Source organism: Plectrocnemia conspersa, unplaced genomic scaffold (assembly GCF_051122295.1).
Source record: "Plectrocnemia conspersa isolate PC_06_02 unplaced genomic scaffold, ASM5112229v1 ptg000006l, whole genome shotgun sequence".
Taxonomy (NCBI): Eukaryota; Metazoa; Arthropoda; class Insecta; order Trichoptera; family Polycentropodidae; genus Plectrocnemia; species Plectrocnemia conspersa.
Window position 1 is genome coordinate 18,013,710 of NW_028277170.1, and position 18,724 is coordinate 18,032,433.

Consider the following 18,724-nt stretch of genomic DNA (forward strand, 5'->3'; position numbering starts at 1 on the left):
TTTTATCATTAATAACTAGTTCAAAAAGCTGTGTTAAAGTTAAAGTTTACGTTTTAACGTCAAATTTAAAATACTGTTTTATATTGATCGTTTTATTTTGTATTCACAATGGTAAAATCAGTAAACGTCAAGCTCTGGATCCCGTACAAATAAATTAAAAAATAAATATGTTTAGAATCAGCAAATATACATATTTAAAAAATAAAAACCACACAGATTATGATAAAATGATGATGAAATACTTTTACTTATTTTGAAAACAACAAATATCAAATTTTGTGACCTCGACAATAATTTCTTTATTTTTTAACACTTAACGGTCGATTTACGCGGCGATATTCGCACGACCGTGTAATTTTGATACCGTTGACAGCGAAAAAATGTGGTTACATCGTTATATGTTTTGATTCCAGTTTCTCATGCATCATATCAATAACAATGACCTACTTCAGTCACTCCTAAACGGTGGTATGCGTAAGTACAAGTATTAGCGGCAAACCTCATATTAGGGATGAATGCGTTCGAAGGCCATAAGTAATCAAGAAGCAGAGATGTCATTTGGGGGGTGGGGTGCAGGCGAGGGCATTTGTATTTGTAAGTAGTTGAAAGATATCTGTTTGTCTGTTACATTGTGCATATATCTTACAAAATTACAAGGTTGCACGGTTGGGTGCCGTGCGACTATCACCGCGTATATTGACCGTAAAGTGTTAAAAAATATTTAAATACATTTCTATTTTCTTGGTAGGCGATTCAGTTTTGTAAAAGCACAAATTTGTGTGTTAAAAACTTACCTTTCCTTAAACCACGTGAGTGATGTATTACGCACTGTCGACTAGTCGCCAGGCGACTAGCCGCCACCGACTCGAAAACAGGCAACTAGGCTAAGCGGCTAAGCCGAGCGACTTGACTTGAGTAGTACATTCGTGAAGAATGGACGTCGAAAAAATTGCAATATTAATTTTAAAGAGAAAAAAATATAAATTTCATCTCCCCGTGTGAAATATAAATATAAATATCTCCCACAATTTTTTAGATGCTAAATTCTCCGGCTATTTAATTTCGTAAAACCCATTTGGGGATTAAGTAAGTAGTGAGAGCGGGGCATCGAAAAGGGACATATGTACATAACAGTCCGAAAGTATTGTTTCACAATCTAAGATTTATGACCTATTTAGTTTCGGCTTCCGCAAATATGATTAGAGCAAATTTTGCATATACAATTAGGTGATTTATAAATAAAAGAATACACAATTTTATGATGCTTTAAGATTACAATCCGCGAGAGTTGAAAATGGTCGACTAGCAAGTAGTGAGAGCGGTGCATCGAAAAGTGACATACCTAACAGTCCGATAGTATTATTTCACAATTTAAGATTTATGACCTGTTTCGTTTCGGCATCTGCAAATATGAATAGAGCAAATTTTGCATGTCAATAGTTTATGATGGTTTCAAGTTTATAATCCTCGAGAGTTGAAAATGGTCGGCACTTCATAGTTTCTTTTAATCCTTTGACTCATAGTAGAAACACGTTTTTGCTGTCAATAATGTATTAGGATAGTTAAGACGTTTTACGTATTTTTAAGATAAGCAAATTCATGTATTAAAATTATCCCATGCTCACAGACAAAAGGCGTTATCATCCATAATGGATTTGTAAAAATCAATATTTTTAGCCGCCGCTGTAATTCATTTTTAAGTTCTATTTTTGATCAAAATTTTAATTTGCTGGTTTCAGGAACACCTCCCAGTCTTCTTACTTATATTTTTTTAAACCTCCGCTTTTTGTTTCCAAAATGCAATTATCAATGTATCTGTATTATGTTAATAAAATTAATTTAAATCAAGAAGCAAGAAATAATATAATTATACATATTATTTCACAATAAATTTATTTTCGTTATCAATATTCATATAAAATTATTATAAACAATTCGGGATTCAATTTCTATGATGAGCTTTTCTGTGTCGAAGCCATTTTGTTCGAATTATATATAAGTTTATAGGTTACGGCAACTAGCAAGATGCCTGTGCATCGCCATTGCGTGAAAAATAATAAACGCTTTACACAGTGAGACTAGCATCAATAGACAATGAACATTTTCGGTGTCGACTAATTTTTGCACAAAAATTAGATCATCATTAGGTGATGCGTCTCTCAGAGCGTTAATTTTCTTGAAATATTATTATATAAGAAATTCTTCAATTTGTTTTTGTGATGAATAAAAGCATTTGTTATTTAAAAAGATATTTAATTTCAATAATTGTAGCACATGCAGTACAAAGTTTCATTATATTTATTAAAATCTAGTACAGTGTTAAACATGGACAACTTTATTAATACACAATATTTGCGGTGTAATAAAAAATCACATTTAGTAATTGTAAGACATATTGATATATTATTAATAGTATAAATCAAGATGAGGTCATTGCATTAAGTATACTGGCAGATTTAAGAATTAAAAATCAATTCCAGCAAAATAGATGATTAGAGTAAATCTATAATTAATAATGAGAAAATAAAAATAGTAGATGATTAGAGTAAATCTATAATTAATAATGTGAAAATACCAATTACTTTCACAGTGTTAAGGCATCATAATGGCAATACCAATAGGATAGATTTTTTTATTAACTCATTTAGTTTGATACATGAGATTCAGAGCTCGGATGGCGAGTACTTTTTAGTGCTGGATGCTTAGTTTGTTCGAGTTCTTAAGTATAATACATTTATCGTGACATTTATTTCAATTAGATATAAAATATATTATAAATTAAATTTTAATAATACTAAACCGAGACGACTTACTTCCGCGTGATTCTTGCACGCAGGTGAATAGAACATTAAAGCACTCGCCACTCGTGACCATAATATTAACAAATTGAATCAAGTACGTTAACTTATATTTGGTTATTTTCAAATAGAAAAATAATAGATATTATATTTTGAGCTTACACAAAATTATGTACATAAATATTTTTTATCCATTAGATATTGTGAGCACAATTGTGTACGAAAGTTACAGGAAAAGGGGCTCATCACATTTTGCTTGAAATCTATGGTTCTTTAGGATTATTACATAGACATATTAATCATAAAAACATAATAATACAAATTCGGTCATAAGAAAGCAAATCTTTCATCTAATTTTTAAAACTTTGATGAGTCCCTCATTCTGTGAAACTTCTTAAGTCACAGTCTTATTTTTTTTAAATACATTAAAACTTAGTTTTAGTTTATAACATCATTGTTATAACGATATATTCGTTGTTATAAATTATAGACAAAAGGAACATATATGAATACAAATTCAAGTCAGAAATGACTAAGGTGCAACCTCGACGAGAAACATAAAATAACATTATAAAGAGGTTGCCTTTTATTTAGTTAGATAAAAATTAAACGTTTTTCAATTTATTGTCAATCGAATAACTAAAATTTTAATAAAAACGTAACTATTCATACATTTACATTGATAAATATATAATAAAATATATACCCATCGAACACATATTTTAATTCGATTTAACTATATCACCATTAAAATTTATATTACTCTCACATAGAAAATTTATCATACTTTTTAATTTTAATATTCACCGCATTGTGATGTAGTTTTAAAACTACATACTGCAAGTTAGAGAATATCCTGTGAAAATGTGGAACACTACTTTCGTGGAATAACTGATGACACAGCGGCGGTGAGTTTTTCAGGTGCGGTTCTTCGTTATCCCATATATCGAGCATAGTGCATCCATTTCTATAATATGAATATTTTAAGAAATTAAATAAAGTAGCATAATAAAAACCCTCTCGGCAAAAGCCGCAAATAATAGTAAAGGTATACTCACGTGCTTTTGTGAAAACACCACAGTCGATCTATAATCAAATATGTCACTTTCAACTTGGTCAATTTTAGGTATAAATCTTTGGACGGCTGCCTGCTGAACATTGAGTAGACAGTCATAGTGCGAGCTCTGAAATAATACAATATATTTATTTTTCAATGATCATATCTATAAGCGAACTTTATTAAGAAAGGTTTACCTCAGATTTGCGTCTTCATAATGAGGATGGTTCACAATGGGGCGTTGAGCCGAAAGCATCACAGCGGCCGTTAACGGCATCGGTCCGGCAAAGGCAGCCGTCTGTTCGGTGTTGTCCTTGATCCATGTCAGCAAATCTTCGAGCGGTTCATTACTGAATTCGCCTGCAACACAAAAAGAAACATTCGGCATGAATAATTTTGAATGCGATCGGCTGAAACGCAATCGCAAAAAACAATTGTGAAATACACAACGCCTACACACGCAACGGATAACAAATAGGCATCCTGTGTAGCTAGTCGCAATACGCACCTATTACACTCCGCTGCGATACCAAATTTGGTATTCCTTTGAAGCTCATACACACGACTGTGAATATCAATGCAACAGACAAGAACAGTCTGCTATTGACGTTGATGAATCTAGAAATTCCAAATAAAAATTCATTAATCAAATTTATTTTTATAAAGTGCATACAATTTTAAGTTTGATTTGGAACTTATAAAATTAAACTTTTTGCAAAAGCACTCAAGAGAACTGCAATTAAAAATGTTTTTGTTGATTATTACAGCTAGAGAGAAGCACAGATGGATAGAAAGACCTTTGAAAATTGGTTTAAAACTAAATTGGTTCCTGAAGTGAAAGAATATATATCACATAAACCTGTAAAATAAAGTCAGTGACATAAGTTCGATTTTGAAGTAAAATTCTTCATAATGCGAAAAATGATGGAGTGAATTCTTACGAGCCTGAGGCATGTGAAATATATTAATTATGCAAATTTATAGAGCTTTGAAAATGACAAAAAATAAAATATTAAAGAGCTGTGGAACTCAAACGATCCAGTGTTTCAATTTATGAGTGATTTAGTGTTAGTGAACCTGAAGAGGAAAAAGATAAGGATATAAGTGAAGAAGAAACAACAAGCTGCATTAGTCACACCACAACACAGACATCTGTCAACGCTTTAATGGAGTACGTCAATTAATGGGGATATGAATATAATAGTGCAAATGAAAATTCGTACTGTTAAAAGATTCTCAAAAACAAGCAATAACCACGGATTTTCTTAATAAATAATTTATTGTAAGCATATAAAATAATAGATACATGTAAGCATTTTAAATAGTTTGGATTATTTTTTCCCCAATAACCCGGATTATCAAGACTACCGTGTTTTGAAAATAAAAGATGATCAAAAACAGTCGCCTAATGTGAGAGATGAATGTTACATTGTCACGAGCGATACGATATAACTAGAAACAAAATTCAAGCAATACTAGATACATAAGCTAATCATTATTGCAATACAATTGCAAATAAAGATTATATTTAACAGACTAATGTTCATTATTTAGAATTTTTTTTAATCACGCACGGAAAAAAATGTAGTTTAATTACAAAAAATGCAGTAGAGATATTGACATTTAAACAAAAGTGGCACGAGAACCCCCAGAAATATAAATCCCCACTAGACTTTTAAAAATGCAATCATTGTAAGTGTAAATTTTCGAAAGTCCAGTTTGATCAGAAATAAGAAAAATATTATTTTGATTTTTGGCAACCCTAATTTTAGTGAGTTTACCCTAATGAGCTTCACAAAATAAAAGGAATACATTTGCTCTATATTATGCACGTTTAATGTATTTTACGACATTCCTATACTATATTTGCGTTAACACAGTCAGTTCGAGAGCTATCCATTTCATCATTATTCATAATTGAGAAATCAATGCCAAGTTTACACCCCTACCATTAGTTCTAAAGCACGCGATACGTATATATGTATGTTCGATGAACTTATCATTACTCCTGTTTATATTTTGAACAAATTTATAGAAATTAAAATAATTACTGTATTTTTTATATTTATCAATCAATCGGAGTAAAGATAACGAACGTATTGTGTGTTTTAGAGCTAATAGTAGGGACATAAACCCAAGCTTGCCATCTCTTTCTAAATTATAAATAATGATGGAATGGCTCCCGAACTGACTGTGTTAACGCAAATAGAATGTAGTATTTTTTTATGTATGACAAAGCAACTAGCCGCTGGGCATATTTTTGCAGTGGGATGCCAGATGATACAAAACAATAGCAGGTATCGCAAAGACGTATATCTTTCACCAATTTACACATTCTAGTCCCCATTTATTATAGATATTTTATCCAAAACATACGCTTCGTATTTTTACAAATTATATTTATTACCTCGCCAGCAGTATTCTATTATTATTTCCTAAAATTATAACTAAATTGTAAACATGAAAATGGTTATAAAATGGAATTTAAAAAAAATTTTTGTTCATTTGTAAAATGATAAAATAGCTATTTTTCTTTCAACTAACAATAGATTATGCTGGATAATAAAACTAAATTTTCTAAATAAATAAAATGTATTAAGAGATTTTGTATACTTCAAACTTAACTCGTTTTTAATTTTCTTTAATTAATGATTGTATTTTTGTAAAAGATAATTTTCTCTATAAAAACACTTGACAGTTGTTGCATATATATATGGCAAAATCATATGGCATTAAAAGGGTTAAACAGACTCGACATGAGAACCACCAGAAATAGAAATCACCACTAGTTTCGAAAATGTAAACATAAGACGTTTATGCATACGAAACTAGTATGCAGTAACTATTTTGATGATGGGGAATGAATAAAATATTATTATTTTTGGCAACTCTAATTTTGTTGATGAAAACACTGATTTTTACACTAAAAAATAGTGTGGCCTTTGGTGTACTTTTCGCATAAGCTGCTGGACATCGATTAGATAAAAGTAAGTGAGAGAAAAATCAGTTTATAATCGCTTCTTTACAATTTTGTTTTGGCAAAGCTTGTTTTACAAATAAGTTATATGTAAATTCAGACGAAATGCAATACTATGAATTTGATTTAAAATTATCAAAAACGAAATATACCTCTAAGAAAAAATAGGTTTGATGATTATTGCGCAATCGAAAATTTCAGATCATAGATGATCAATATACAGTAGACCCCCAATAACACGGTAAATTGGGGACGTGCTATACGTGTCTGTATATATAACAGACGTTAACACGATTTTAATTTTAAAATATCATGTTTTAAAAATATTTTACAATTACATTAGTAATTTACATTGGTATGATGAACTTACATTTCCTATAAATAAACAAATTTTTACTTAAAAGTAGAGAAAAATATTTAAGCAGTTGAAATTAAAAGTAAAATATATTTGATAATCATACAATCACCTATGTTGAAAATTTTTAGCTGTGTTGAATTTTCATGTGCGCAATAATCCGGTCACGGAAAAAATTATACGTATCGAGAAACTAACACATACCTTTGGTAATATTTAGTCGCCGTCCCTAAAGATGCTATTAAGCAAAGGTACGGCGTCAAGAAAAACTTCAGTCTCATGATCATAACGGCCATTCCAAAGAAAGCAAATAGTTGAAAAATGTTGAAAATCACTTCCGGTTCGACATTGAATGTAATGTATTGCATGTACAGGTCATCAATTTCCGGTTGCTTGTCAACGTCGGAAATAAGTTTACTCGTCGCAGGCTTCGGGCTCTTCTTAACGTTCTTCGGTCGCGAACTTTGATCTGATGCGGCCGCTTTTGTCTCGTTTTTACTCAAGACTGACTCGGTTGACTTGGGCTTCTTTAATTTTTTCGATTTAAGCTTCGGAAACTCAATCAAATCGCAATCGTACATCCGATGGCTGACGAAAAGTAACACGCCTAACAAGGCAGACGGCAATAGCAGCGTGCTCGTCAGATTCCACACTGAAGACGCGGGCAAAAAGTCAAACTCAGACGAGCAAGTGTATAGCATGGTGTGGAAGTTTTTGAAGGACGTAAACTTGGACTTCAGCAAGTGCATGATGTGAGAATCGTCTTCGGAGCCTAGAAGCGACATGAACTTGAACTTGAGAATGATCGTTAAGAAAATCACGATCAACATGTTAAAAACGACGTAAAAGACGTGATTGTAAATTGTATTGATTTTGACCAATCTGATTGGAACGTTGTCCCAGAATTGAAGGTTTATGATGAAAGAACACGTCATTGCGAGGTACAGCGAGTTTATCAACAGGCTATTCCCTTGCATGATCATCACGGCTAAGTATATGCACAGAGCATGACCGCTGAGCAGCAGGAAAAATAGTCCTCGGGTGATGAACCTCACTTGCTCCATGATGAACAATATTATCAGCTGCGACATTAGCACAAACTGACTGAACTGCCAGGATAATAAGCAGATGCATCCAGACACTGCCGTTAGAAAAACCTGAAAACGAGTCGTTGAAATATACACATATTACTTTTCCTTAATTATACGATATTAACGTAACATACGGGCAGAACGCTAATCTCTAAAGGCTTAAATGTCATTCTCCGTATGAAATAAGTGACTCCCATTGCGTTCAAAAGGATAAAGGGAAAAGCAAAGTTTTCTCTCAACGGCGGTGACCATTGAACTCTTGTTGCTTCGCTATGATTATAAAAATAGAACAACACAGCCAAAATCGCACCGTAGACATTTTTGCTGTAACAATACGATAAAGTACAATTAGATAATATTTTTACTAGAATATAAATAGGTCGTAAAATTATATTTACCATAAATTCAGACTATAGATAAACAACAGCGACACAGTGAGACCGGCGAGTATCCATATGAAGTTCAGATAAAAATATATCGGTTCGCCTAGTCCCTCGCAACTGATAACTTCGGGTAAGTGTTCGTTGCGTTTGACACTCCAGCACTGCTTGTTTTCGATATTGTACACATTGCAATAATGAGAGTAAATGTGATACAAAAACGCAGCAGCAACCTTAAAAGTCAAATTTTACATAAAACATAAAAAAATATGAAATTTTTCTATGCCGGGTATCAAATATAAATTTCATTTAAAATAGACCAACTTCCTAGACTTTGTAAAAATATTGTCGACGAAAAGCCAATATTTTGGCTTTACTCCTAAATTTATTTGAAAGTGGATTGCATTTAATCTATCAATTTTTAACTTCTTTACTAAATAGGTTTGAGGTAAAGGGTGATCGAACTTCAGTTTCCGAATACTTTTAAAAAAAAACACTAATTTAAGGACATCTTCGGATTTTTTTTATTAATCGAACATTAGAGTATTTTATTAAGGTTCGCATTTGTTGGGTCAGAATTTATATTAAAAGGTCAGAATAAATATTAGATGGTCAGAATTTATATAAAATGGTAAGAGGAAAAACAATTACAAGGGAGGACATATTAAATTTAAGAGACATGAAGTGGAACACATTCAATCAATTTAAAAACAAGTCATTCAAATGTTGGGTTGTTGATCTTCCTGTTGAAGATTGGGCAAGTGATCGGTGCACTTGTCCAAGTATTTAAAAAAATATACGTGCAAACATGTAATAGGTTTAGCTATTAGACTTAAATATGTGAAACATCCACTAGCGGCCAAACAGATACCGATTGGGATGAAAAGACAAAGAGGAAGGACAAAGTTGGCAACTAAAGCGTTTAATTGGTTTAAAAAAATGCATCTTGATTAATTAATGAAAGTGCATATTGATTAATTAATAAAAATTATAATATAATTATTAATAACGGTTTTTCTTTTTTTTTAATACTATTTAATTTCATTAAACAATTGTTCAAAAGACAAAGATTGGAATGAGATAATAAAATAGATTAACTGGCAGCAAGTTACTTTATTACGACCATGTGTTATTTTTATATCTGATGTATTATTTTTATTTTGACCATTATTATGTTTATTCTGACCGTTTTTAATTTTTATTCTGACCATTTAATATCTATTCTGACCATGGTGCTAATAAAATTCTAACCGAGATTTGATTTTTATTTTCACCCAAAGTTGATTTAAATTCTGACTATTTAATTTTACGCATTTTATTAATTAGGAAAAATAATATCAATTTCGATTACGTGCCAAAAATAATCAGTTATCATGCGCCTATAGCGCTAACCATTGACTGTTAAAAGTCCGACCTTTATCGTTTTAAAAAAGGAATGCCCAATGACGCCGCCTGACCAAAATGTACACCAGTCATTTTTGGACATGTAATAGTCTCTCGTGAATCACATGAGGATTTTCCTAGCCACATATGCGGCAATTTTTCTTATTAACACACCTAAAGAAGTGGAAATGTGCCTCATCAGAGAATAAATATTCTCTGATGAGGCACTTTGAAAAATCAGCATCAACTTCATGCTGCTCTAACACATAAATTCTTCACTGCCCATGGTCTCTGGGTTTCAGTTCTTGTGTTATTTTAATTTTATACTGATGTAGGTGAAAGTCCAGATGCAAAATGCGCCAAATGAACCCATTAGAAAAGCCCAAAAGCTGCCAACGCAGACGAATCTAAAATTCCGGGTCTTTGGCCACACTTTCACTTACAGCACCAATATTCTCGGCTGAATGGGCGCCACGATACTACACAGACCTTTCCCTATCTCCAACGCTTGCATTATCTTCATTTTTTTCATTACGTTTCGAATTGTTCGCTCAGTAAGACGATGAAATCGACCAAAATCTTTCAGTAAATTTCGATAAACAGTTCGTACAGAATGGTTATTTCTATAGAACAATTGAACAATTTTAACACGTTGAGCAGTTATTGAGCAATCCATTTTGTAAATGTATTGTTGCAAACTAACATTTGACACTTTGAACATGAGTGATTATTGACAGCTGTTTGATTTACAGTGCTGCCAACATAGGAAACTCGAATTGGATCAGCCTGTACTTAAAATGTCAATAATAATAATAGAAATATGATGTTCTGATAAATAAAAATTGTAAATAAAAAATGATGGAAGGTCAAACAAGGATTGGCCTGCTTTTATTTTTAAGCGATTGCCAACAATTTATGCTTGTTTCAGAAACAGATAAGAATTCGATTCCATTTTTAATTTCTGATAATCTCTCTATTTAAATGAGCAACACAAAAAAGCCAAATAAAAATAATGATGTTCTATTTTCATATTAAGAATCTATATGTATAATAAAAACAAATACCTCTGGATATATATTGAACCGCTTCAACGAGTTAACGACGTCGGGGTGCTCAACCAATTTGTCGTTCATCACTTTTCTAATTCCTTGCGAGAAAGTCTTAGATTCGACTATGACTTTATAATAGGAATAATACATTCCAAGCTCGGTTTTCATAGACATCTCTCTCTCCAGCGGTGATAAGTGACTGAAATGCCTACTGTTTTCGAACATAGTCGATACATGATAGGAATGAAGTGCGCCTAATAGTATAGCTGGAATAAAAAAACATATTAAATTAACACAAGGAAGTGAAAACACAATTTATGATAATTAAAATAAAATAATAATTTGGTTTAAAGGATCGTCAAATATTTTCAGTTTCCAATAGTTAAAGAAGCTTTAGTCATTTAACATTATTTTTATAAGGAATAAATATAGCATTTGTGCGAATATTTTGAAGCACTTTCAGGTCATCAGCATATAACAAATTCTCAATGGCTGCATTAACTCATTGCGTACGGTGTGCACAAATTTGTGCGTTTCAGAAACCTTCCGTTGCGTCGGTGTGCACAAATTTGTGCGTTTCGTCATTTTAACTTCATACGAAAAAAACCCACGTAAACTGCGTATTTACTGTAACGTATTTATTTAGGGATTTACCTACAGATGTTACTAATATCATATTAACTAAAAATAGTTCAAAAAAGTAGAAATTCTAAATTCCAGAGGCTCAAAACTCGGGTAAAATAAATTCGTTTCAAGATCTATGTTTACATATATATATACAATTTTTTTCTATGGAATTATCTCACATATTATTTATTAGAAATAGTGAAATCACTCAATACCAAATTGCGAATCACATATCAATAATATATAAATATATTTAATTAATTTTTAACACTTAACGGTCGATTTACGCGGCGATATTCGCAAGACACCCAACCGTCCAATTTCGAACAAATGTAACGTTTCCGTTAGGCTAAGCGCACGCTGTTAAAAAAAAAATGTTAACGAAAAACCCCACCTTATCGGTTTGATTCAGGTAAAGATGGTAATTTTTTTAGAGATATGTTTCTTGAAATTCTTATCTACAAAATTACAAAAAACCCAAAATATTCAAAGGTAACCGCATAAAAAAAAGAAATGTTGAGCTAGACCTAATATCTAAGTACATATTATCAACCCGAAGCATTATAACAAAATAATCAGTGATTCTCAACTTTTAATTGCGTTAATTTATTTTACAACTTTTTGCATTATTATATTTGGTTAGGTTTACAATATATTTTTGTAATGCTTATTTATTTCGTACTCCTTCATTTATTGATACTATTTTTTAAGAAATAAATTACAGTTTATCAATTTCATATTTTTATAATGTAAAATATAATGTTTTTTATTTATCATTATTTTCTGCTATATATATATATATGTATGTAGAGGTATCGTGGGCATTTAAATGCAGATTCATCAATCCCAAATGTGATATTTTATAATATTTAGACCTGAAATGATCCCGATCTGTTCAAATTAAATAAACTGTTCTCAACATGTTTTCAATTACCAACACATTGAATACCGAGCATTATTCCTAAAAATGGAGCGTGCGGCGGGGATTATTTGCAAAAATTAGGACTTTAATTTGTGTAACTATCCAAGCACATTGGTGGTTCGAGTCTTTATTGGATGCGAAGTATACAGTAAGTGCGCGTTTTTCATTATTTTAACACATTGCGTACCATGTGGTAAAAATACAAAAAGTGGTAAATATATAATATTAAAGCAATAAAATGTTTAGAATCACTGATAATTTTTAATTATATTAAATATACTATATAAAATAATAATACATAAATTATAACAGAAATATAAAATAATAATACATAAACAATAAAAGATTACATTTAGCCATAGGCAAACGTTACGTTTGTTCGAAATTGGACAGTTGGGTGTCGTGCAAATATCGCTGCGTAACTTGACCGTCAAGTGTTAAAAAATTTGAATTGATTGTATAGGTCACAAAATTAGATATTTTCGGTTTTTATTATATACAACAGTATTTTATCATCATTTTATTATTATCTTTATTGTTTTTATTCAAAAATATATATATTTGGTTATTCTAAACTAAAAATTATATTTTATTTTATTGGTACGCGATCCACAGTTTGACGTTTACTGATTTTATCATTGCGAATATAAAAAAACGATCATCATAAATCTGTTTTTAAAATTTGACGTTAAAACGTTGACTAATTAAAGAGTTACGATGTTTTAAAAAAAATAAGTTTGTATCCTAATTTTCGCAAATAATCCCCGCCGCACGGCTCCATTTTTAGGAATAATGCCCAGTATTCAATGTGTTAATAAGGAGAAGATACACCCAAGTAGAAAGTTCCTTACAGTATTCTAGGAGCGAAATACTCATCGGAAAAACGAGTACTATAGCTCACATACTGACGGCGGCTACTCAAGTAACTTGAGAAAGAGCCGATAGGCCCATTCAAAAAATAGAAATAAATTAATTTCTGAAGAAGTTAGAATAGTTTTCGAGAAGAACGTTTAACAACACAGATAAAAACCACATTGTTGGTCTACTAAAGCATGCTAACAGTGATTATGAATGTACAGGGACCGGAAAGATATACATTATTTTACATAGTATTGTTTGAGCTCAGTATGTATCCGTACACGGTGAAATAAAAAAAATTTAGTCTATGGTGCATTTTTTTTTAAATGTGCATTGGGGATATAAAATTTAAGCAATAAAAAAATGGATGATTTTTAGCATGAAGAGGATTGTAATTTTATATATAAATTTACAAACCGGCTAAGTTTTATTCCACCCTGGAAAAAGCTGAAATGACCTCCCTGATCAAAAAGAATGTAAAAATAATAAATAAAGCATTTATCTTTTGACACCCTCTTAATTATTCAAAAAAAATCAATGGCTTGCAACAAATCAAACACCCATTCGGACCCCTAAACCAAGATTAATTTTAAGAGATGCATTTCTGTGCATTTGATGGGATAAGTGCGGGATCATTCACTTTGAGCTGTTAAAACCAGGTGAAACAGTTAACAATTAGTGTCTAAACCAGAAGCTATAGGATAAGGTTTCCGAAAATAAAATGTGTTAATATATTTGCATTGTTCAGATATAAAAAGTCGTAGCTAAAACCAAAAAAAAAACTCATACAATTCAAATCAGAAACAGAAATGGCAATTTGACGGGTGTCGTAAATCTAGTGTTAATAAAATACTGTTAAGAACAAGTTGAATAATTTAATGATCCAATAAATAAATAATACTTGAAATATGTATATACATGAATATGTATATACATATCAATGAATACTAATCATCAACATTTGCGCTCTTCAAGCTATTAAGTAATTGACATGGAATGGATTTGTTATGTAATATTTTTTTTTTTAATAATTATAGGATTTATAAATAATTTTAAAATATTAGCAACTTAAAAAAAATAATCTTATATTCAGTACATTCATACATTTTTAAATACAAATATATTGTAATATAAAATCATAGAAAGTAACAATAAAATAGTGCTAAAATAGGATTTTGAATCATTCAACTTAACGTTAGTCATGTGTATGCCCTCAAAAGTACACAACACGCGCCGTATATTGTAAACAATGTTTTTTTTTCACCGACTGTCAAAACGGAATTCAATATATCGGCGCGTGGAAATAAAGTTTAAGAGTCTTACCTAATAGAAATATAAATATGACATAAGCGAAATCTTTCAGCCGACTGTGCGTCGGCTGAGCTTGTGAAACCAGCGGCCCGGCGTTCATATTTTACTCAGGCGGTGCCTCCACCATATTTGACAATTGTGAATGTTGCCAGTCGTCAAAACTATACGCCCTAATTTACTTACCATTTGTTAAAAATTAGGAATTATTTTTGTAGAAATAAACATACGGGTAATATAGGGTTTCAGCGTCCTTAATTATTAAGCTGGTTTAATTGGTATCACTGCACACTCACACACATTCATTCGTAGTTGAATGCTTAACCCGTTTCGACCCGTGACTTTTTTTATTATAGTTTTTATATGAATAAAAATAAATGACAAAGTAAATAAAATAAAGAGTTTTTTATTGTTCGTAATTTTCTTTAAAAGTTATAATGGAATTTTTAAAGATACTTTCATTTTGATAATTATTTCTGTACACAAAATTATGCAAGTACGATGTGAAAAGTCTGCGGCTGGTTCCAAATTGCCTCTCAACTTTCTCTTTCATCCACATATTTAAAAAAAAATATCAATGTTAATATACGAAGCTATATTATTTTAAAAAGTTAATATAAAACAAATTAAGCAAAGCAATAACTATAAATAACACACTATTTTGTTCAATTATTTGAAAGTAATTGATAACGTTCACAAAGTACGCCGACGAAAAATATAAATTTAAAATTTACACCATTAAAGGTTATTGTATTTATTTTACTTATAAATCGTTTTGTTTCATGGCGTAATCATATATAAATAAATATTAAATCAAAAATAAAATAAACTTCTAATTGGGCCGAAGCGGGTTAAACGTCAACTACGAATGTGTGTATGGGAGAATGCAGTGATGCCAACTTAAACCAATAAAGGACGCTATATCCCTATATTACCAACATACAAATAAACTCAAAAGAATAATTGAATATGTCAAATTAAGACTTTTTTTAAAAAAAACTAGACATTTTCTTGATTTAACCCTCTTACCGCGGCTGATACTTTTGTGTGCTATTTCGAAATTTGTTAATATGTGTGAAGCACATATTTATGCTATGTTATTTAAATATTATATCAATGAATTAAAGTGTTTTTCAATCTTAAAGTATACAAATAAAACATATAAGGCTCAAATGTTTGCATACTGGCGATTTTTTTGATGACTTCTATAGGTGGCATCCGCGGTCGAAGGGTTAATTAACCCTTAGACCGCCGACCGGTAAATTGTTAATTACTCGCTGTACGCCATGCGCTTTTAGCGATATAATTTTTTGGCTACTTACTCTGTTTAACACATCATTACAGCCAAAATACTCAATTTTTATATTTTAAAATTATATATGTATGATTAACATGGTTTAAACATTCTAATTATATCAATAAACAAACATTTTTAGTCGTATTGTTGGAAATATGGAGTGAACAAAACTAAATCTATTCATCGGTCCGCGAGTTGGCTCGCGTACACACACCTACACACACATGAACGCGCGCGGCACTATACAAGCGAACGACAAGCAGGGTCATGCTCACACTGAGACAATTTTAATATATAAATCTGCAACGCATTTTTTCTTCGTCTGACCTACATCCTGTTATAAAAATTTACAAATCGACAACATTTCTTTGATGCATACAAAATCACATATATCGTACACAAAAATAACCCTAATAACCAAACCGTTTGTTTTTGATCAATGGTGTTTGCAATTGGTTGTTGTTGAAGGTTGTCATATTTCTTTATATATAAAAATAATAAATAATAAAACTTGATAGCAAGATACGATGTTACATTTAACTATATATAATTATATGAATAATTTATAATATATACATATTCTTCTTCTTCTTCTTCCACGGCACTACAACCGGTGATCGGTTTTGGCATTTCCACCTAATTTCTTGTAGGGCTTCTAGATATATCTTGAGTTTTAGTATTTCTTCCGATATTGTTTGCATTTTTCCTGGTTGTAATATTGCACATTCCAGCTTCCAAAATTGAAGTCCAATCGTTTATCTAGATTTCGATCGTCTCGGTCAGAGGTCGGCAAAGTGCGGCTCCGGAGCCGCATGCGGCTCTTTGGCCCCTTAAGTGCGGCTCTGGCACAAATATCCACCGGCATTTACGCGCCGGATTTAAAAAACAAGGAAATATGGAGCTCTAAATTTGAACGTCTTTGTGTTGATTTGGAAAATTATAATAAAGGTTTGCTAAATTAATAAATAAATTTGGCTCTCAATTTTTTTTTAATCGTTGTAATGTACATATTTGGCTCTTTGGCTAATAAGTTTGCCGACCACTGGTCTAGGTCATTATGAATCGGGGCGGATTTATTATTTCTTTGTGATTTTTTCATAACTATTTGGATTTATCCACGTTGGTTGGTTTGCTCCATGATAGAAACCTTCCTCCTTTATCCGGGCTTGGGACCGGCAAGAGTGCAACATATCTACACTCCAGGCGGAATATGTAATATATATTACACACACACACACATATATATACAATAAATAATAAACTTTTCGACCATCGTGACGCATTGGGGTAACCTGTTAAGTCACGATGGTATCAATTTAATGTAAATAAATAGAACAAGTAAAATAAAATGATTCTACGACAAGGAATCGTTTTTGTTATTATTATTATTATTTAATATTTACTAAGAGTTAATATTGATATTTTATTAATTATATCTTATTTATATTTATTAATAAGTATTTAATAGTAATTATTATTATTATTTAATTATTACAAACAATAAAAACCAATCACAAAAACAGTTGACAATATTAAAACAGTCGATATAACGGATAAATATATTCACAAGTATTTACAAATCACAATTATCATTGAAATATTGATGACATAATTTAATTTCGATTCATAAATTAAAGTATAAAAAAACGAATTTCCGCGATGCGTTTGTGCTAACCCTAAAAGTGGTCTAAATAAGCACGATCGAAACCACGCGCGAAATACAAACGACTAAAATTAAGGCGTGACTTTATAATTATATATACCACTGTTTCATCGCAAATTCTATAAATAAAATCTCTGAAATCGTTTACTAGGAACTCAAACTGATTTTTAAAACATATATTGCCAACTTTTACCTTTCCGTTTCTTTAAAAAACGAAGGTTTTAACGAGCGCATCATATCATGCGCTTGGCGTTAGACAGTAGATTTAGTTGCGCATCATATCATGCGCTTGGCGTTGAAAGGATTAATGAACTACATTGAAGTAATAATTTTGCAGGCAGGAACTTTTATTATTTTATGACCAATCAGTCACTTGATATTACTGCCATGAAAATATACTTTTCGCCATTAATGTTTGGTCAAATACAGAAAAGCAAAAAATATTTTAATCCAAATACATCCTAGAAAATATTTTACCATTCATAAAAACATGTTTTGTGTTCAATTGTCGCTTTTAGGTAACTGCGGGAGTTTTTTTACTCTGGTTAAATTATTACATTTAAGAAATGATACATAGTATGTTATGTTTATAATATTTTTAATCATCAAAAAATACAACAATTTTAAAGCACCACAATACTTTTCAAATATAGAAAATATACAACACTATAACCGATATGTCTATAAATAATTTTCTCTTTTCTACATCTTTATCAACTATCAGAACACAGCCTTCGTTAATACATTTCATATCTATATAACAGGAAAGCCATGATTTAAACTATGCGATCTGGCGAACGATATTATTGTAGAGCAGTGTCCACAATGCTTCGAAGAAAAGACCAGTCTATGAAGACGCTCTTCGACGTGTGTGTCCTCAACTAAACCTACGTATGCCGCTATTCTAGCCCTGAGAACCGGATCCATCTGTAATAATAAAATCAAATCATTATAAAATA

At 31.1% G+C, this 18,724-nt stretch overlaps 2 protein-coding genes across 3 annotated transcripts in view; both read right to left on the bottom strand.

Moving 5' to 3' along the window:
- Positions 1-2,232: 2,232 nt before the first annotated feature.
- Positions 2,233-15,028, bottom strand: LOC148234410 (protein C-mannosyl-transferase DPY19L1). The gene is made up of 9 exons (XM_088188075.1): positions 14,821-15,028; positions 11,106-11,356; positions 8,677-8,891; positions 8,413-8,602; positions 7,392-8,344; positions 4,364-4,473; positions 4,053-4,215; positions 3,857-3,982; positions 2,233-3,765 (listed from the first exon to the last, which is right to left on the bottom strand). The coding sequence occupies exons 1-9, from the start codon at positions 14,906-14,908 to the stop codon at positions 3,564-3,566; spliced, it is 2,298 nt and encodes a 765-aa protein (XP_088044201.1). The 5' UTR covers positions 14,909-15,028; the 3' UTR covers positions 2,233-3,563.
- A 3,321-nt stretch (positions 15,029-18,349) lies between these two features.
- The window catches only part of Vps13B (vacuolar protein sorting 13B), a 31,187-nt gene continuing 30,812 nt past the window's right edge, over positions 18,350-18,724 (bottom strand). For both annotated transcript variants that reach the window (XM_088188435.1, XM_088188434.1), the window contains exon 72: positions 18,350-18,692. In XM_088188435.1, coding sequence (XP_088044561.1) covers positions 18,519-18,692 — 174 coding nt within the window. In that variant the 3' untranslated portion in view covers positions 18,350-18,518. The remainder of the gene's footprint in view (positions 18,693-18,724) is intronic.